General features: G+C 38.9%; 1 protein-coding gene across 8 annotated transcripts in view; it reads right to left on the reverse strand.

The window, feature by feature from the left end:
- The window catches only part of NUMB (NUMB endocytic adaptor protein), an 89,785-nt gene that overhangs the window by 28,019 nt on the left and 39,053 nt on the right, over window positions 1–22,713 (reverse strand). For 6 of the 8 annotated variants that reach the window (XM_065754738.1, XM_065754744.1, XM_065754742.1 and 3 more), the window contains exons 3-4: window positions 17,440–17,560; window positions 6,719–6,862 (exon numbers count right to left, since the gene is read on the reverse strand). In XM_065754738.1, the coding sequence (XP_065610810.1) occupies window positions 6,719–6,844 (126 nt within the window). In that variant the 5' untranslated portion in view covers window positions 6,845–6,862; window positions 17,440–17,560. Of the gene's footprint in view, window positions 1–6,718; window positions 6,863–8,676; window positions 8,696–17,439; window positions 17,561–22,713 lie in introns of those variants that run through there. The other 2 variants (XM_065754741.1, XM_065754740.1) reach the window with 2 other exon arrangements.

Genomic DNA, 22,713 nt, shown 5'->3' on the forward strand with positions numbered 1-22,713 from the left:
AGCTGTAGAAATACAACAAAAACTCCATAATTAATCATCAACAGACAAACTTAGTAAATTCTCCTTAATTAAAACTATAGGTTAATTGCGTTGCTAAACATTTCCTTAGGGTCCAACTTCTTCCACTGCCCTGGAATTTCTATTCTGCCATTCACCAGAATAGAAAGATGTCTCACCGATTTGTTATCCCCTCCCCAAACACATGCTGTCGCACTGTCTCGAAGTGACTGCACATCACACCCATCTGTGAGTCCCACTCTGTACAATTCACTTACTGATTCTCGTATTGTACTTACTGGTATGAAGACAGACAACACTGAGGGAGTAAAAAAACACTTTAGACTACTGAAGATAAAGTTCAGTTTGGATGCGCAAATCCTCCACTCTTGCTAGTCTCACAAACTACTCCCTAAAATGTGGCTGAGAAGGAACTCAGAGGTTATGCAGGGCACCACTTGCCTCAAGGCAGGATCTACTTCCACGTGCACACCAGAGAAGTCAGCCCAGTACTACTACATCTCTGTAACTGGAGATCAATAGGGTACACCACCTATCCTATAGCTCCTAACTGCCATACAGTTAGAAAGGGGGGGGGGGGGTTGCTGAGTTACTGTGAATGTCTACCCTAACTTTCCCTTGAGGACATTCACTACTCTACCTGGCCCCTTTACACCTTCATGCATGTTCTGTTAGACTTAGATGTGCAAATCCTTCATGTACGTGGAAAAAAACAAAAACATATCAAGTGTTATGAATACCAGTTTTATAAAGACAACGCACAGGTGCACACTGTAACTTTTGTTCAAGATCTGCAAAGAAATCCATTTCCATTTATGACACTGGAAACCTTCTAGTTTAGGAAAAAAGTAAGGAAGTGTAATGCCAAAGCAAGTTTTTTACTTCCAATATCTAAATTACATTTAAAAGAAATTTCTACAAAGGCTTCTAAAATCATTTTCATGTCTCCAGGCGTGACTGCTCATATCTTTGAAACAATTTGGAAGTTTATTAAACAATTTAACCTTTGTCAAAGAGGGTTTTTAAAGGAAGAAGCCTCATTTAAAACTCCTTGTTTGCACGCTATTCAGACAAAACTAAAAGGTTCTTTATAATACAAAAAGTTTAAAGATTAGGGATTGAATTACACTGCTTTAATCATGACAAAAATACATAGAACTTTATTTAAAGTAACCTTCTGTTATAATAACATTCTGTCATAATTAGTTGTCTTCTTCCTGTGATCTTAAATGCTGCAAGAGTTGAAAAGTTTGCATCTGCTTGCTGCTGGGTTAGCATTCCTAGGAATGGTTACTGCTCATTGCTGACATCAATTCACGCCTTAAGAGGCAGGGATTTGTAGCGTTTCAGTGTAAGGCTCTGCAACATTTCAGAAAGCAGCAGATTTGCCACTCTAACATCTCAAAAATGCTTAACGTAGTTCCCAAGGACTGTTCAAGCACCTCAAGATTTCATAGACAAAAAATATCGCGTCCTAACTTAAGGGCACTTCAGCATCAATTTGGTGCTAAAATCCTTCACAGCTATTACAATTTCTAGCTACTAGAAGCACATTTAGTAACACATGAAGTAACAGTCACCTGGACAAGGGGGCAAATACAAGTGGTGTGAGAGCACAGAGCAAAGGGGCAGGCAGTGTCCTATTCTCTGCTGCCAGTGGTTCAGGTGGGCAATGTACATGCTACCTATATAAGCCTCTGCTTACAGGATCCCAGAGACACAAGCTGGCACTCACAGGTCCCAGTGGTGATACCCTATAAACTTCAGAGAAAGTTGCTCTCTTTTCAGTGTTTCTTTTTTTAATGATAATTAAGATAGTAATTTATATTCATACAAAGCAATACACGGCCATCCAAACATCTCCCATCAAAGCAAGGGAGAGAAAGGAAACAGCTGAAGAGCGCTGATCTGAAATGTACAATATCCATATTTGTCAACACTAATGGAGAAAGTCATGGCTCACTGGAAAGGCTAATTCACATGATATCATACATTCAGCAGCAAACCCAAGACCACAGATGTGTTATGTTACTCCTCCCCATGGACTTCTTTCATTGATAACTTTAGTCTTCCATTTGGAACAAACTGACCAAAACACATACACAAGTAAACTTGCAGGTGACAGGTAATGTTAAAGACGCGTTAAAGTCAGACAGACAGACCCCAAAAACTTGACAGTGACAGAATAAAACTAATTCAGATGCTCACAACACTAGCTGTGGCATCCTTTAGAAGCACAGGTAGGAATCAGCCTTAAGTGTTCTAATATATCTGGCTGGTTAGAACAACCAACAATTTGGAAACATTTTGCTTAATTCTGTTAAGCAGAGTGAAGTGAGCTATTTTTTCTGATATAAATTTAACAGGCCAGTTACTGTACAGACTATCTGTACTGACAAAAACTACTTACCCAGAGGGACATCTGAAAAGGCATTTCAGACAAAAGAAGCCCTAGCGTCAAATATTTTAGTCATTAAAACATAACAGCTGCATGTTCTCAGTGAGGTAGTGTCTGCAGCAAGAGCCCAAGTTTGAAAATGGGTATGTCAATGCATTTCAGTTTTGACAACTTTGACTTACAAAGACTGTATAAAAATAAATCACATTACCAATAAGAGCAGCATTAACACCTCTTAGAACAGCCTTTATCTGAATAGTTGTAAATACCTAAATGCCTTATACATTACACCTATCTGGCACAGTTTTCTGCCCCCCTCAGAGGCTTCCCTACTGAAAGAAAGTAATTACTTTTTCAGTTGCCAGGACAGAAAATGATTGTCACCTCTGAAAATACATTTCTGTACAGACTTAGCAGTTTTAACAGTTTACACTCAGTAAAGAGATGGCTCTGAGTACACACACAAAAGACCCAATGTATTGTGTCTCCACACCACAAGAGCCAGGAGAGCCTTAAAATTACTGCCTAACGGGGTAGATGAAGCCTGCAAACTTCCCTTGTCTAAACACTAATATACCCTTCTGCACCTTTGCTGATAGGCATGCACCTGTCCCTCTGCTGATGCAGCGGAGTGCAGAAAACCATTCAGTTACACATTCAAATACAAAGGCTCTTTTTTCAATGCAACTTCAGCTGATTCAAAAGAGGACAGATGAAAGGGCAGAGCAGGCAGGTCACTAACCGTTCCAAGGCTCTGTTTTGAATGTGTCAGATTACCTCCTCAGGCACGGGGTTAGGCTCCAAATACAGTCAAAGGCTAGCTGTAAGATCCTACACATGCTTGGACAACTGAGAAAACATGCTCAGCAGCTTGTTGCATACAGCACAGGTATGCTGAACACATTGGATAAACATGGACTGTAAAAACGAGGTTTTTTTTTTTTTTTACCTAAAAGTAACAGTATGATCCCACAATTATCATAAACTCCAAATTTATGAGCACAGCACTGAAGAGAACAAACCACATCAAATCTACCTCCCTGGGTTTGTAAGGCAATGACGTCACAGGAATTTTACTAATACTTTCTATAAAGCACCTTTCTCAACCAAAATGCAGATGTACAACAGATGCATCAGAGTTGCTCAAAATTGACTACCACACTTTCAGGCTGCAATTAACAGCCAGGATCAGCTCCGGATGCAGCACAGGAAGAACTCCGAGAGAAGAACCAATGTAAAACAACTGAGTAACATTGAACTTGTTTGCAATATAGCATCCTCAAAGCACAATGAATGAACAGCCACCAGAGTCCTGTCCAACACTAACAGAACAGAGCCTAGAGGCAAGAAGAAATCCTATTTGTAACATGATTTTCAAAGTGGTTCCACATGCTCTCTAAAAACTAAAAAAGGATAAATCTGTGCTAACACTCTACAAACACCCCAAGTCTGGGCCAAAAAAAGCCTGAAAGCAAGAAGTTAAACACACCAACTAATCGCTATTTTAAGAGAGCGATATATCTTTCTCATATTAAACTTTCATGATCTCTTTTACAAGAGAAACTAAGAGCAAACATTCTCCAGTTTGCTTGCACTTCTCTCCCTCAATAACAAAACAAACAAAAAAAAAAACCCCTACCTTAGCAAGCATCATAAGAAACAAAGCCTTCACCATGGCTTCTATTCCACAACTTTTCTGTATTTTTCTGTCATACAGAAAACCTTAAAGACAGCTACAGAATATTTGTTAACACTTCCTGGGTCTTCACCAGCTAAAATCTTAGACATTGCTTCAAAAATCAGACTTTGATCTCACTATGCAGCTAAGTTTTGAGCTTTTAAGAACTAGGGCAGATGATTTTTAGAGAGCACAGGCAAGGCAGAACATAAAGAATAAGGACAGATTAATCCCCACAGACACACATTAAACTGTGGTTGAGAAGCTACAGGCAACTACAGCACCACACTGGAATGCTAAATAGGGATTCACCAAAAATAGCTAATTTTCACTATCTTTCAGATTTGAATGCACTCCTATTAGTTAACTATTCTTAGCAAGATATCTCACATTAATCTGTTCCATTGAGCAACATCAGGAAGAAAAGACACTCCACCGGATATTTAAAGACACAGGCAAGAGCCCACTTTTCCAGGAATACATGCACTTCTGAATAATACCCAAGAACTATGTAACAGGATACTCTCCTTCAATAGCACAAAGTTCTATTCTTTTTGTGAGCAAAATGCAGTACCACCCACTAAACCTCTGACTCTACAGCTGGTTTATCTTGTTCATTCACAATGCCATACTTCCTGTCCATATCTATAAAACACCAGCTAACACCCACTTTGCATCTCAAGCCCCATAAATACTTTCCAGGACTGCCCATCTCAGGTCTCAGAAATTTGGAAGATACATTAACATTGAATAAACAAAAGCACTCCAATGTCCACTAGTTCGGATTTTAAGCTTCTATCTAACTACAATATTGTCAAATACAAGCATCAAACATTCTGATGGAATCTGGAATCGAGAAACAAGAAAAAATGTATTTACTTCAGAGTTATTTTTTCCAACGACCTAATTAACTCAGTGAATTCTAATACAAAGCAGGCAAATGGGGCTAAACAAGTCCCAGTAGGAGGACAGGATGCAACGACTCATCCATCTCTATGCCTTTTCACTACTGAATGGTCCAAAACCTTTTTCAACTTTGGGTACATGTGCCCAGAATAGATGAATGCTTCATTTAAATACAGGAAGCATTTGTCATTGTAAGTGCAAGACTTGACCAGAGTTAAAACAAAACAAAAAAACACACCACAAAAGTCAGTCTTTAAAGTGGTTCACATCCTTTATGTTCAGTCAAGGACTGAAAACACCAAGTTAAACTAAATATATAAATATTAAGATTTTAATAATGCCTATAAAATTGGTCTATTCCTAGACTATTAAAACGATGGTTCTTAATCTCAGAATTCTGTTTCCTCCTAGACAGCATTAACATTTTGAAAAGCCTAATCTAAGTTCAAGCTTCCACAAAGCAGTTACTCAATTTCAAAGCCCTGGCAAAACACCATCTCTCTTTAGTATTAGATTACAATTCCTTCATTCTAGCAGAAAAATAACGTAGACAGAGATAAATGAGCAGGCAGGCAACCATAACACACTAGAAAGTTAGCTTGCACATTTAAATCCTAAAGAATGCACTAAAAGCACACACAAGTAACGGTAATGAGATAAAATAGGACATAAACATAAGTGTGGAATAACTTTGATACTATGGCACACCTGCACATACCCACAGCAGTACAAAAACATGCAACAGCCAACTTGAAGAGTTCCATTCAGCAACATCACCTGTTTAATAACTACATAATTATTAAATAGGTAATAAAAGATTTTCAAGCGTCAGAACCACAGACAGATATATATGCACATTTTCCATGTGCCTATATATTTACAAACTGGTAATTGTTCATTCTCCGTATATGTCATCTGTTTACAATCTACTGTAGAAATAGTATTAGCATGCCTTCAGGAAGTGAGTTTCTGATTACAAGCTGAGCAAATGCAGCAAGACACCCTAAATTCCTTCTTTACCTCTTCTCAGTCACATTAAATATTATAAAAATAAACATTAAAATTGTGTTATTTCTCAGAAAAGGTGGAAGAATAATTGGAAAAACCTATTTATAGCACTGAGAAATTGCAATGAGTTTAAGGAATTGATAAAGGTAATTTCAGTTTCACACACATGAATAGTCTGTAACATACACCAAAAAAAAAACCCATAACAGAAGATATTCCAAATCAGAAAGGGCTTACAACCTCAAGCACCAGAAGGAATCTAGGATGTTTCTTTACAAAGTTTTCAATTATCGAAAAGGAGGGGTTTTACTTTCTAAACATAAGCCAACACTTACCTTACAAATAAATTGTAACCATAACTTTAATTTTGACAAAATCTAGTACTTTTTTCATGCAATCCATGAGGTGCATCATTTCTGCTCTTCCAGAGAAATGAAGACAAATTATATTACCCCTCTGCCTAGCTACATGATTTATTTCAACTAAATAATAACGTAGAATACATCAGACAATGACTTTCCAATTCATTTGTTAAGATGATTCATCTGGCTTTTAAAAAAAAAGCCACATCCTCTGCAATGAGGGCTGACCGTAAAATAGGTCAATGTGTAATGAAGCATCCTTCTGGCTCTTGCTTGCCAAAAAACCCAAATAATAACTCATGGCAAAAGTACCTCTTGGATACCCAAAAGAAAGGCTGAAATTCTTACCTTAACAGGGAAGCTGCACTTGCCAGTACGAACACCTTCCTCATCGGTCTGCCACTGATGAGGCCTACTGGCCTCTGGCACATAGACATCTTTCTTTCTCCTAAAGCTTTGCCGTAATTTATTCATTTCTCAGATGCTGATGTCCTAGATAGAAGAAGAAGAGAATTACTGCAAACAGGCACCAAACACATCGACCTGAATCACCACAAACACCCATGTGAAACTTGTGAGTTTCTGCAAATACAAACAGAGGTCCCTGTAAAGGGAAGTGCTTTGGACAAAGGTTCAGAGAAAGGGGGATAAATATTCACTTCAAAGCAGAAGACAAATCCACATTACTTAAGATCTTCCCACAGCAACTGAAGCATTATATCCAGAAATAACTGTTACTCTGAGTATAAAATTACCTAAAATAGTTGACAGAGCAGCTCTGAAGTGATGGGCTTGAAATCCTGCCTCCTTGGATTTATACACCTAGAGCAACCAAGCAGTGAATGAGTAGCATAAGTTTCTAAGGCATCCATGCAAGACAAGGATTTGTAGCCTTAGAACGTCCCCTGTAATTAACTGCTTGTACTGCTCTTTAAGTACTGATGATAGACTCACTGAGGTAGCTGATGCCAGTTTTTATGCAGTAACCAAGCCAGCACTTCTGTTCAGAAGAGAACTGGAATTCATTGCTCGTAGACCATGCAAAACAAACTGTCAGTTTCTACCAGCACAGGACTGCTCAGTGATCAAGGTACAGAGCTTGGAACATCTCTAACTCCATTTTGTCTACAAGCAACATGTGTCTGTGTGCACGTGCAAAAGAAGCCACAAACTCAAGGAATGATGACCCAAAAGTACAGCAATAAGTAGTGGTAGACTGGAGCCCAGGTTTTGAGGGGCGTGTTCTAGGCCCAGCTTAGTGTACTGGTGGAATCTGTTATTAAAATGAGAGCTACATTTGAGGAAAGCATTAAAAATCTCTTCAAAAGGAGGAAGGTAGTTCTATAATTACACTTCCAAAGCTTGTGCTCAAGATGCTTTTTAAACACTATACCTTCTTATGTCAGTTGTTGTATACTAAACTTCATACTTCACTCTTACTACACTCAAGCTACAATTAGCAAAGAAGCTATCAGAGTAAGAGCTAATAAATAATTAATAAAAAGATTCAATATTCAGCTACAGAGTAAAAACAATATGGCATACAATGTAGAAAATAGATAAAACCTGTCAAGAGGCTTTTGAAGATATTACTCTTCTTTCCAGGAGAAAAAAGCCCAAAACTTTCTTACAAACACCACGCTTCATTTTGGTACAGCAAAAATGCTGCAGAATGCAAGGCAGCAAAAGCTAATTTGATTATATATGCTTATTTCCCATTACATTAACTAAGCTGCAGAATACAGATGTTTGTGGGTGACAATGGGTGGGTTTGGAACAAAAGCAGCTTTAAAATCACTTTGAACACTATTTTAAACCCTAAAATGAACTGCATCACTTTCCAATTAAAGCTGCTTGATACAGGTGAGAAAAAAACTGCATTCATGTTCACAGTATCTGACATTTAAGAAGCTTAAATTCAAAATGTAACAATGAGACAGAAATGAAAGCTATTACAGAAAACCAACACCTACTGACCAGCTCTAAAGACAGACGTTTTCATATCTCATTAAACACTTAACTATCTCAAGTAACAAAAAAATAGCATAAGAACAGCACTGTATCATTAAAATTAGGACATTTAAGTGTGACTAAATTAATATATAAGTTGTGATTAAGCATGCTGCATATGTTCAAGAGTTCAGTGATCAATGCAACGCTACCTGGACTTACAGCATTGTGGGACATTGTTTAGCACACAATAAATAATATAGAAATACGTGGTGTGTTAACAGGCAAAGCAACTTCAACTTTTGCAGCAATGACTTGTGCTCAGATCTGCTTCTCCCACACAGCATAGTATTTACCCACGAGACTGAGACAGCATCAGCCAGTTATTCCTACCAGGAACCTCACTCCACAGAGAAGCCTAAGAATTAAGAGTTCCTGAACTATGTATACTTCCTATGATAAGCTGAAGTGGCATTTTGCCCAAAGTACTTCCTTTTTACTAAAAACCAAACCCATTTTCCTACTTGTTCTAATTTTGCAGTCAAAACAAGCTGGCAACAAGCACTTTAAAAATAGCTTTTCTATTTAATAGAAGTGCTGACAAACAGCAAGATTAACTTCTGGTCAGGTGACCAGCAAGCTTTCTCCAGCCACCACGCTCCTATTTCCTGAGACATCAGGATGTTGTGAGTGGGATGTGAAATACTTTGCCCCCAAACCAACTCTTCTATTGGCAGCACAGACGTCATCCCAGTACAACTGGACCTGTCACTTGATGCAAAGGCATTAAGTCACACAATTCACACAGGATGTGCGTTTGAGGATTCAGGAGAGAAGCACATGAATTGCTGCACTTAAATGCTGAAATCCTTACTAAATATACCTGGAGCTCAAAATCACTGCCCAGGATTTGCAAAAAACACACAAGTGAGCACTGTCTACTTCAGCTCTCTGCAGTGCACTATATTTTCAGAGAAAAACAGCGTGTCTGTGGGTACAACAATAGATGCCAAGAGAGGCTGCAATAAGCTAACAGAGTATTTTCTACTGAGGTGACAGCACTACTGACACTAAGTAGTACTGTACTCAGTCTTTGGACTACAAAGGCTGGAAAAAAAAAAATCAGTGAAAACTCTCATTTTTGCCCTATTACTAAAAATACTTTAAAAATCCACATGATATAGTAAAAACTACTAAAAAAACAAACTGTATTTCCTTTCGACTTTACAACCCAAAATCCAAGTTGGGTCAAGAGAAAGGACAATGGATAAACAGTAACTGAAGACAAGCCCAGCCAAAAAGCGAGATGAGAAACTCACAATCTAATTAAAATAAAAAGTAGCATCTGATGGGAGTCTAACAAATCGAGGTTAAATCAGTGAAGTTCTGGAAAGATGAAAACACAGACCCACTCGGGGTTTTTAGGCTTTCTTTACCAGAGGGCTCACAGTAGGCTGCCCAGCACTTCAATGGGCACATCCCTTACCAAAACAACTTCCACTACTTTTGCTATTTAAGAGATTACAATGTGAGGCTAAACATTAGACCAGTTCCCAAAGCATCATACAAGTATCCATACAGGCATGAGACAAAAATATATATGTTCATACCCTGAGTTTTACATTTGTTGTTAATTACTTTTAATTCAAATTGATATACACTTAACACTCTGAAAACACAGCCAAAAAGCTATTTTTCCTGTAGTACTAACAATTTCAGGAGTGCTTTGGCACCATTATTCTCTCTACCACCTGTAAAAGTCTCATTCCAATCCAACTCAGATCACTGACAACTAAGAGGCAGCACAGAGACAGAAACACTGAGAAAAGTGCATGCTGGCTGGAGTATTCTAGGCTTTGTGGCCTTGTGCATTACCAGGTAATGCCTACAGAACAAATTACTGCACGATAGACATCCATGTTTATTCACGCTTTATAAGCCGCTCCACTTTACCAATGTGTTTACTTTTATCCTTCAAGAAATCCAAGCCAACAATTTACCCTTCAATGTGAGATGGGTAAGCTTGCACATTAACTGAAGCTGGATCACATGTGAGATGCTGATGATGCAAATTTAGAGCTTAGCTTGCCTCCCACAAGTTAAGTCATGTAGCCATGCCTTCAGATAAGCACTTCATTTACATTCTGCATAAATGTTTCTCTCAGAGCAGTTGCTGCTACAAGCTGACTCAAACTACAGCATCCGCACGCAAAACAGCAATTCAGTACTGGTACCTGAGCTGCATTCACAAAATTAAATGCTTATATTTTTGGCTAGGAGAACTAGTACAGATTTTCACACTTGAAGCAACCACTTACAGTTTTAAAACTGAAGACAACAAAACCAATAAAAATCCATTTAATGTTCTTCTTAGCTCCAGCTTTAATAAAGGTTATTTAATCTGCACTCATTAGATTGGGACTTTTGTCCTAAAAACTGATTTTAAGCAATTCCTCAGTTCAGCCATCTGTTTTTGAAACCCAGCTGTCTGATTGCTGGCTGTGTTCTTTGAGAACCAAGTACTGTTTCCTATTTACTTTATCAAATTAAAAAGAAAGTCATGGGTCAAATAAGGGCAAAGCACTCCTGACAGCCTGCAACAGACTAGCCAAGGTTTGGGAGATGCACCAGCCCTGCAGTTCACCTGAAAGCACGAAGCAGAACAAGCAGACTGCATCCACGCATTTACAGAATTCCTAAGAAGTACACATTCCAAATAACAGAGAAACCTGAGCTTAAGAGCAGTGTGTTTAGGTACTGCCCTAACATTAAAAATAATTCACACAATCACGGAACTGTAGGGGTTGGAAGGGACCTCCAGAGATCGAGTCCAACCCCCCTGCCTACGCAGGCTCGCTGCAGCAGGCTGCACAGGTATGTGCCCAGACTCATCTAGCTTCCACGTAAAATTGATTCAATAGACATGCTACAATCAGAAAGAAAAATGCCTCCCTTACTTCTGTCAGCTACACACAGCTGTGGGAGGAGCAGCTGCACAGCCATCAGCCCTGATGGGCTTTTTCCCAATGAAACACAGGGGACAAAGGACCAAACCAAACAGAGCTCCAAATCCAGAACACCTTCACTATCTTTAATATGTTTTTTGTCTTAATATCAAAGGTCTGTGAATAAGAACGTTCCAGATGTACTTGATATTCTAGACTTGCTTAACTTATTTATTAGAGCAACAACATCAGAAACACTCCTTGACATGGCTGTGAAGATCTGGATCCTCAGAAAATTCTGTGGCATTGAGACTTCATGTAAATCCAACCTGGTCACACCTGTCTCAAGACTCACATCTAACAGCTACCTTTCAGCACTACAAAAACATGAATTTTATCACGACATTTGTAGGAGTCCACCCACACCAACAAGTACAAATAGCCCTAACTTTCACATCTCAGAATAACATTGTGCACTGCTTTTTCATGCAAAGTTCAGCAAGTTGTTGATACTTTAACCTTATTGGAAAGCTTATTGGAACTAGGATGTGATGACATCAATGAGGAAACGTGCTTATTTCAAGTCTTGTGACAAGCCTTGGTTCTGGCAGGCATATCTGTCTGTAGGAGTGCAAATACAACGACACAAAAAGTTAAGATCTATTCTGCTTTCTAATGCACAGTCAAGATGATTGCATAAGAATGTCTCACTTATAAGAGGCAAGGTAGACAAGTAAACATACCACAGCCAAGGTAAAGAGCATGACCCTGACTATTATAAAGCTGCAAGAATGAAGTTTTATTTCTCTAAAAAAATCCTTATTAAGCATTGCTGCTCAACACATGTTTTTCCCTTCTCTCCCACTTACACTGCACAATAATGTGTAATGCCCTATCTCTTCAAACCCTACTGTAAAGGTTAGCCAAAACTCACTACAGCAGCTTCAGTGCAATTATTCACCAGCATGAGAACACAGAGTACCTTTATCTTCTAAGGAAGAAAAGGTCACTCCACATGTCAGGTTTTGAATACAGAACGTTGAGCCTTTTTGTAAGTTTAGATCCCATAAAATCTAATTAAATCCAGCACTGTCACACGAAAGCAAATGAAGGCATGTAACCATATGAGCATTCTCAGTAAAACGTTAACAGTCCAGTTTACGCAATCCAGTATGACTAAACCACATTATTCACCACATGGCTTTCCAACCCATTTACCCTTTCATTACCCAATTAAGATCAAATAATATCATACAAGTAAGCATTCTAAGACACCAAAATACGCAAAGATGAAGTATGAGCTCACAATAAATAAATTTCATTATTGCTATGAATTAGAGCTTGAGTTTAGGATAATTTCCTTGTTGAAGAAAAATGAAGTGTTTGATAATTAAAAAAATCACTAAAATAAGCATACCAGCTGCAGAACCCTGCACATGTCACAGTCTGGGAAACCTAGGATTGTTTCTGGTGACACACCTTCCAGCTGGGAAAGGAATGTTTAGACTATATCTGAAAATACAGCAGAAACCTCAGCCTTCAGCTACTTATACAAGTCCAAAGGGATCAGGGCTGTAATGATAACATCCATTTATCTGATGGCATTCTTAGAAACGGTAATGTTCTGACAACATATGAGTTGAGGTAACAGCTATCTACTGAAAGCTGACATCTGTCTTCAGGGTGCAGAATTTGGCACCTTTAAAACAGTCAATCTGACCATTTCAGAAACAGCTGCAGACCATAAAGATGCCAGTATCTACCAGACTGTGCTCTCACACCTGAGCTAAGGTAACCCATCATATGAGCACTCTACAGTTGCTCCCAAGCACCTTTTTTTCTTTGCATCACTGAGGGTGAAAAAAACAGAAAATGATAAAACAAGGTCTTACTGGCAAAAAGCAGAGTTAAAAATTGCACACAGCTTATGAAATACCAGGAAATTAAATCATGAATTGTACTCCAACGCACTATTAACGGTGGCTAAAACATCCAGCTACCACAGGTCCTGACCTGAAGCTCAGAATTAATATTTTAAGATAATACACCAGTCTGTTCAAACAGCAATCCATACAAGGCAGCAACAAAACCCAGCATTTAGTGCTCCACAACAGCATACAACAATAGTATCAGCATAGCAACCTCCCCTTTTCCAGACTTTTAAATTGACAGAGAAATACAAGTTCGATCGTTTTAACACTGAAGTTATTCCAATGACATCATGTTCCTTCTATCGGCCAGACAAACCACTTGTCCCTCCTGGTGCAGAAATTCAACAAATACAAGATAAACAATCCTCATTTTCTCCAGTAGTGACTGTTCTAAAGCAGATGTCCCAATTCAGATTCCACAGCCACAACTTCTGACTACAGCCCCATACAATTTGCTCCTAGGTTCTGGTGCAGAGGTACAAGGCAGCAATCCTTTTGTTGCAGGTGATCACACTGCAACTGACTGTCAAGTAACAGCAAAAATCACATCTTCTCAACATTCCACATGACACAAAGCTAGTCGAATTACACCACCTAAATCAACTGAAAATGAGCACAAGTTCTCTAAAACACTAGCTGTGCCTTGTGGAAAGCTGTTCAGGCAGTTCTGCTCTGCAGCTCATCTGGATGCATGTGACGAATGCTAACTAACCAGGCCATTCCTCTTCCAAGTGAATCACTTACGTTTAGGGCAGCTAATTCCTGGATTTCAGAACAGTTTTGAAAGAAGAACATTCCAGGTTTAAAAACCATCTTTCCAAACACCTGTCAAACATACTAGATTCTTCTTTCAGTTGTTGTTTGCTTTGTGTTTTATTGTTGTTAAGAAAAAGAACATAAAAGGCCTCAAACAACGAGACAAGATTTCTTACAAATCATGCAAGTCCAGGATCCAAAGTCTGAAATCATCAGCACCAACAAATATAAATGCATTTTTCACAACTGAAATAAAATATCTTTCACAAATAAAATAAGCCTATTTTGGTGGTAAACAGGTCACCCAAATCTACAGTTTTACACTGGAGTTACTTCAGTAGTACCAGTGAGTATTTCACAATCATGCAATCAACATTTGTACAGACAGAGTTTTTTAAGCAGTACAGCAAACATCTCCTATTTGTAAGCAGAAAAGGTCTAACAACAACAAACGACACTTTCTGCACTACTGAACTATCATTACGTATTTACTGTTAGGTCAGCAACACATGAAAGCACAAATTCTTTCATTCTGGATGTAAAGTGACAGCAGAAATAACAAAAAAAAAGTCCACAAATCCAGAGTACAATTAATAAACCAACACTAAACCAGATTATTTGTAGGGTCTATTTCATCTAGGTAAAAATAGGTGTATACATACTGAAGCTTTATGCAGTGTTTTCCACAGAGTGGATGTACTCAACACAAAGGTAAAAGCCACTGCATTTTGAGAACTGAACCAGCAATAATGCTCTGCACTGCCCAAAGTCCAGTCCATCGATCTGCACAGCCCACATTCTGAATGTATTTGGAACAGTAAGCTATATGTTTTTATTAGCTTTATGAGACATCTTCAGTGGGAATGGATCACAGTGTTGACAAGTCTGTCAGCAAGAACAACAGTTATTAGAAAGGTACGTAAATCAAACCAGGTAAATCTACAAGAACAGCAGCATGATGGGAAGGAGAACAGGAAGCTACACAGAGATCTCTGCTGAAAACGAGATTTTTTAGATTATTCGTGTATGTTCTCAAAAGCAAATAATTAAGTGACTTTTTAGCTGATGCAAAATGTTCTGTAGTAGATTAATTTAAAATGATTGTAGAGATGACAGGATCTCATAGGGGGGAACAACTGTAATAAAAACAGCAGAGTAAAGCACATGGAAAAAAGAGAACGACAACTGTAAATAACAGCGAATATGAATTCAGTGATAATTACTGTTTACAAAAGATCATGAATCACATGTTTGGTCCCCATAAATAGATCGTGTAACTGTCAAATAAGCTAACAGTATTACAAGTTTTTATAACAGGAATAGAACAAAACCAGAAAGGTGCCACCACAAAAAACAGGCTGCACTCATCTTTAATACTGCATAGAACATGTAGTTACTCAGTCCTTCCTGATATAAAACAAAAAGGTTCAAAGCGGTAACAAGAATTAAAACCACATAACTGTTTCTGGACAAGGAGAGGTTAGGTACAAAGGTCTTCTCCGTCTGTTTTCTGACACTATCCTTTCTGTACCTCTTCCTACAAGCAAGCTGCTTTTCTGAGGTAATGATGATTTTTCAAGTTTACTTTCTAGAAACTGAGGACAAACAACTGAATTCTACAGCAGTCCAGGTTTCAAAATAAAAGAGGAATATTTATGTGACACTCAACTTGTGCTATTCCCTGCTCCAATATGTTTTGCAAACAAAAACCATAACAGAATTTAAAAGAATAATTCTTTGATCAGAAATTCTAAAGGCTATTCCAAAAGCAATGACATCAGCAATGCCCATTCAGGAAAGTACCCTGTCCGATCCCAACACGCTGGAAAGGCTTATTTCACATCTACTTTAACCTTAACCCTCCCTGGGAATACTCTCAGAATATCAGAACCCTGAGCTGCAGAGCAGTTGTTTCAAGCTAGCCCAGTTCATAAGCCCATCTCCATTCACCACAAACTCAGCCAGCCACACTGTTGTGCTATGTCTTTCACAGCATCATACCAGGGTTGGTGGTATTTGGCCACAGCAAGACCAACAGAAGCAAACTCACTGCATGCAGTAAGAAGTTCCCTTCCAAGCCCACAGAAGCAGAATTTTCCACAACTAAAGACATCTAAACGAAAACCAGCACAGGAATTTGTGCATTACAAATAGCTCACCAAATCTGAATTAGCATGGCAACAAACCATGTGTGCACTAGTCAGTCTCAATTAGTAAAATCAACGTTTGCTTAAACTACCACGAAGTATGTACGAGGAAAAACTGAGCTCTAACAAGACAACAGAGAACTCCATTTTATCCTGTCACTGCAGCAGGCCCAGCAGTCACATCAGTCACTACCTGGCAGCACTGGTATGGCAATTCAAGTCACTTTACTTGCTCCCATCCTCCAGCAGTTAAGCAAATGCAACTAAGATCCTTTCATCTCTACATTTTTTTCAGCTTGTTCACACTAAATCAGTCTTGCTTTTGTCTGCAGCCAACGCAACAAGAAGATTAACTGTTACCAAAGGCATTTTTAAAATTAATTTAGAACTCAAAGTGAAACTGTGAAGGTCTTTGTCAAATTTTTGTGGAAAACAGTGGCTTTTGATAGCAAAAATGACCTAAAATACAGCATATCATTTCTCTGCCAGTCAGAACTTTTGATTACCCCTTAATAAGGCTCCTAAGAACCAATTTTTCTTCACCAGAAATACAGTTCTTATTTATTATGTTAGGAATTCGTGACAACATTTGTACACCTGTCCAAGTGCAAGTCTGAGTAGTTTCGTAACTGTTTTCTCATAATAGCTCTTTGGAAAACATCGTCTGGAACTAATAGCATTATTTCCCAAATCTGTTTGCTTTACACAAATGTAATCAAATCAGAAGCTAGCTTAATTAAATCAGATATGAACTAAATCCATGTTCTTTTAAGCACACAGGATGCAGTGTTTTCTGAATTCTTCTCCTGGTATTAATGACAGAACCAGTGAACTCACAACCAGTTAAATATGTTTAAAAATATTCTGCACCCTGTCTAGATTCTAATACAACCCATATGCTCCTTCGTCAAGAACTCACAAGCCAGCTGAGAAATCTGTCACCATAGTCCCTGTTCCAAGTATCTAATCAGGATTCTTCAACACAATACCAGCTTTTCAGTACTATTTTGTCCATACACAATTTGTATTCCTTATGATTACACAGTGCATAAAACTTCATTTCATGCCTCATGTTTCTCACATCTGCCTACTGTGAGAACTGTAAGAAGATCCAAGCACAACTTCAATGGCTTCCTTACAGTGATTCTGGAAAATCAGATATAACAGAACTGAGGAAAGATGGTATTATTTCAAAAGGATTTATCTTCAAAAAAAAAAAAAAATCTGGTTTATATAATTTGCAACAAAAATCAATCATTTAACCCCAAGTACCATAGAATCAAAGTTACCACAACATAACTTTCATACAGTAGCAAGAATATGCTGAATTGGTAACTTACGTTTTTTTTTTTTCTCCTCAAGTCCACCAGTAGTACCTTCTTAAAAATCCTCTTACAAAATTCTTCTCCTGGAGCTATAACCTTGACCCCATGGATACAGGAAGCGATGTGAACCTATGGGCTGAGGAAAAAAAAACATTAATGAGCAAGTCAGGCCTAATACAGGCTAAAAATGCTAATGGGGCAACCAAGGAGTAAGGTGTTGAACAGAAAGTATTAAGGGACAGAAAGACTGCACTTAAGGATTTTATTTTTCTTCTTAATATTAAAAAACCCTCCATATCAAGGCTTTGTAGCTTGGCTCTTAGATGCATTCCCTCCCTATTTCTAGCCATTTATGGCCTTTTGCTGTTAAGAATACTAATGTATGCTAATGTATGTGTTTGTTGATGTCAAGGACAGGAACTTTGCTGCTACTACTACCAAACCAAACTGCCACCAGTTTCAACTACTGATAACACACTCAGACACTTATTTCCACAAAAGTTACCAGTTTCATTATGATCATTAAAATCAGTATCACATTATTGCTAATATGGACTGATACCATGAACTGCAATTAAATAATCACCGAAAATCATCAAGTCAGCTTGACAACACTGTTAAACCAAGGGGTACACGTCCAACTGTTATTTTGAACTCCTTCAGTCTCAGTGGAGAGAAAAAAAAGTTTGAAGTCACACACACCTACTTTAAGCATACTTAAAAATATTTTCATCTAAGTGGATAAACATTACCAGATAATGTCCAATTCTTATGCATAATATCAAGTTAATAACTATAAAACTCTTCCATGATAGTGAAGTGTTTTTATTACTCTTTTTTAGGAAAATAAAACCTTAATCACGAAATGGGAGCAACATGAGCACCTAAAAATTTAATCATAATAACTTGTCCTTCCCAGCATCGCAAGAGCTTAATTCCAGTCTGCAGACCACGTGTAAACCAGTTAGTCCACTGTGACAACCTCTGGTAGAGAAAGGGGGAGAATAAAATCCCCTTTCATTACCTGAGATAGCTGCTTCCAAGTAATAAAACTGCCTTGCCTACCAAGTGCATTGCAACAGCTCGCATCAGTGCTTCAACTTCCACTCCGAATAAAATCTGAGGTAAATGAGCATAGAAGCCAAGACTTTGGCTTAGCCTTGGAGAGTAAGGGATTCAGCTCTTCTGCACTACTTTCGTGATAATAAGACACTGGAAACTCCAGCTTTTTTGTTAGCTTTCTCTTCCCCATATTAATTACATTTCATAACATCCAAGCTTTGTCATCTCTCAAAATCAGTATGGACTTTGCACTACAATACAGTTACTATAAACAAACGTACTAAAAGCCAGAGCAAGACTTTGCATGTTTGCTTTTCTTGCATGTTGTATGTGCATCCAAATGGCTTTTAAGAAAAGGACATAACTCCTGAAACTAACAGTTTAAATTAACCTTCACATAATAAACAACTTGTGCTGAAACTGTCTGCAAGCTCTAGAGATTAACAAAACTGTTACCATATTTTTAGTTCAGTGAGACACTGAGCACTCAACAGTGACATGAAATTAACCAACAGCAATTTAACAGTTGGTCAATTGCATATTCAAAAGAAAATGCTGCTGCTCCCTTTCAGCTTCCTGGTGTATCCATGTAAGCAACTAAGATCCATCCATCCACCAATCCTGCAATTCCAAGGTCATGGATGTTCACAAAGCTCCTGGGCCATCATGACACATCAACTGCTCTCCCATTTACAAGATCCTAAATCACCATGTTTATTTTAGCACTGATCTACCGATAGATGGCAGACTCAAAGAAAAACAACAGTAGAAGATCATAAGCTGCTATTTATTCAGTAAAATTGTCAAATGCAAAGATAATTACAAGTGATACCTGCTGAAGTTAGAAATATCTCAAGGCATCAGTAAAGCAGATTCTGTCAGCTAGGATCAAGTGAGATCTACAGAAATACTGCCTATTGGGCTGCAACTGAGAACCTACCAATTTTATTTAAAATGCCATGCTTCTTTAAGATAATGCTGGCTGAGAGATGGATAAAGAGAAAGTATTCTTTTTCTCTCTTACTCGATGCTAATTTAAATAAAGGCCTGGCCTGTTACCTGGGAGAAGTGGTAAACTGGGTGCAGCTATCAGCATTGTAACTGTCTGATGTTTCAGGCCTCACTCATTACGGATGACCATAAGGGATATATCACAGGCCTGAAAAAAAGCTGTCTAATTTTCAGTCGTCTAGTTACTTGTAAAGCAGCTGCAGTGATCTACTGCAACACACAACTCCAACCCTGTGCTGTGCAGGGCCTGCTGGCACAGCATGCCACAGAGGGCACAGCCCACAAGTACTGCATGCTGGTCATCACACGGCTGCTGCAGCCTCTTGAATCACAGAGATAGCTGTCATCTTCCCAGCTCTAAATTGCTTGGCAGAGGAATATGGAAAGCCAAACAGGAAACACCCAGGAAAACTGTCTTCCTTCTCACACTGCCTCACACTCATTAGAGCAATCAATGAAGCTTCAGGCTCAGCACAGACAGAAATATCATCTGGCCAGCACCCAGCAGCTGCCTTCCCACACCACAGCTCATTGCTACTAGACCTCCCTGAGGCCCAACAGAGCACTGAGCAAGTAGAGAAATCACTACTCTCCAAAGCTTCCTTTGAGTACCTGAGCGTTCGGATCCTACCATCACCATATCGCACACTGCCTGAGAATGAGTAACTGCAGTGGCAAGCAACAGATTTCAAACCTGGTACTAAGATGTTTGAAACAAAAGCAGCACAGGCTTTGCTCTGCTATAAGGTGGAATGCAGGGTCACTGCCAGCTCTCAACACCACAAAAGCCACGTTGTGACTTACTTCCATGGCAGACAGCTGCTTCCCAGGATGGCAGTTGAGCTTGGGGACAAACCAGGACGAGCAGGAAAGCAAGCTAAAAATGCCTACAACCTGACAGCCAGCACCCAGCAGCAGGCAGGCACAATGGGGACTAGGTGCACACTGCCAGATGCAAACCAACAGAGAAGTTGGAACTGTATTACCTCCACCAGTGACTAATCACAGAGTCCACTGATTTGTGCCGTGGATTGAGTAAACTCAATTATTCTGACAGATGACCCTACTATAAGTACTCTATTCATAGATCACTATTCTCAACAGTGCTTTCTGTTCTCCTCTTCTAAGCCTGGAAACCATAGAAAACAGTCTGTTCCTTACAGAACATGCAATTGTCCTTTGCATGTTAGGCAGTGCTAGAGCATCCGTAACAAGGACAGCACCAACTAGAATGAAATTACAGTTACGAAGTGGGAGACAACACCGCCTCCCTTCACAGGGAATCACAATTTTGAATTCCTCAATTATCCTATAATTCCTCTATGTACGTTACTCTTTACCTCACTAGACTCAAGGAGTGAACTTTGCGGCAGAGAATGCACACTGATAGTGACACAGGGAATGAAATCAAAAGTCAGTTTCTTCCACCCCAGCAAAAATCAGGTCTTGTAAAGTGCTGGCACAAACTGCTCTTGCCAGCAAGTTCAACATGAGTCAATCTTGACCACAGACCCAGGGGAACAAGCATCACCTTACCTCCCTTTGATGTTATGTATTACTTTATCTGAAAACATAAGCATATGTGGCAAAAAGTCCACCCAAACCACACTGTTATTGACCCCAGCATAGCTCCAATTAATGGCACCTACTGTTTTGTGAGCATACATGGCCAAAGCACCAAGTGAAAACAAAGGCTGACTACATCAGATGTGGTACACTCTCTCCAAAAGCATTTCTTAGCACAGACAGGTACGTACATATCATACTACTGAAGAGAGTCACTTCCATTGCATTAAAGGTTGACTGTCTACCAGGCACCAGTTAGCTGTATTACAGTATCATCCTACTCTGCTCTGTGTTTGTTGCTTCTTCTCAGCTCGAACGTGCACTTGGTTCTGCAGCGGCACAGCTCCAAACCCAAAGACACAGCTGTATCTCTGAATTTTGTATCCAGGCTGTGTATCCAACTGCTGACTTTGGGTACTTCACCTCCAGAGATCATCTGCACAGTAGCACCTTCCCTGCATCCTTCCAGAGCCAGGCACATCGCACCAGACAGCTTCTGCTGCTTTAAGGCAGCACTCCCCTCCAGGAGCACTTATTTCTGGGAAAGACAACAGTGCTCAGACATAAAGCACAGAGCTCCTCATCTCCTAAAAAAGGTTTCTTTTGCCATTTGTAACAGCCTAGCTGCTACAGTGATGCTGAAAACATGTTATATAAAGCCTTCTCTTGTAAATATAAGCACTTTATCAAACTAATTTCCCAGCACCAAAAACTGAGAAGTTGGAAACCTACTCATAAAAAAGCAGCATTAGAGAGCTTGCAAAAATTATCAGATCTAAACAGCTATCATATGTTTCTTTGGCCAATTTAACCTCATGACAGTAAAATTATGCAAGCGACTACAGGCATTTGAATTGCATGCCTCAAAAAGACTGTTGAAAGCCACAAACTACCTTTACTCAGACTTCACACCAAGGACATTTCGGAGTTATGTCAAACTGCTTTTTTCCAGTGGTTAGGCAAAGTGTGAAAACTTATAAATATTACACAGAAAGATCATTCATCCATGCAATAACATGTTTTTCAGTTATTTACACTCAACGTTTTACCACATAAATAAATTCCATGAAAGAAGCCTTAACTGCAAAACAAGTAAGGTTAGAATTTGCAAGGGCAGCCTAGTTTAGTCACTCAATTTTTATTTATTTTTTGCTATTAAAGAGCTTATAGATTTGAATGAGTTTCCTATTTTCTTGTTCCCTCACTGTCTATGACAAAAATGTTTTCCCACATAGGCAAACATCTTATTCCATTCTTCCACCTTCCCTCTGTCTCTCATGAAGTAAGACCACGGGAAGCTGACCTACAGCACTGTCTATACAAGGATCATGTAGAAATGTTTCTACAAAGTACACAGTATCTGACAACACAAACTTTCTTAGCTTTTGCAAGTCTTGAGTTTGAGCAATCCCAGCACTACAAAGTGACAACAGTTCCCAACCCAGTCATGCTCATGCTGCCTGCTGGGAATTCCTTGTCACAAGAAGAGGCTGCAGTCCATGCGTCACTTTGACACTTACTGTGGATTTCCTTTTTCCATGCTCACTGCTCATTTTCTCTCTCATATTCAGTCCTCCATTCAATTTTAACTCACAGCCCAGTTCTACACTGGCTGATAAATTTACAGTTCAGAAGTTTCTCAAGGTTCAA

The sequence above is a fragment of the Cyrtonyx montezumae genome, unplaced genomic scaffold (genome assembly GCF_038088225.1).
Source record: "Cyrtonyx montezumae isolate F1298 unplaced genomic scaffold, pur_monq_1.0 scaffold_10, whole genome shotgun sequence".
Classification (NCBI taxonomy): Eukaryota; Metazoa; Chordata; class Aves; order Galliformes; family Odontophoridae; genus Cyrtonyx; species Cyrtonyx montezumae.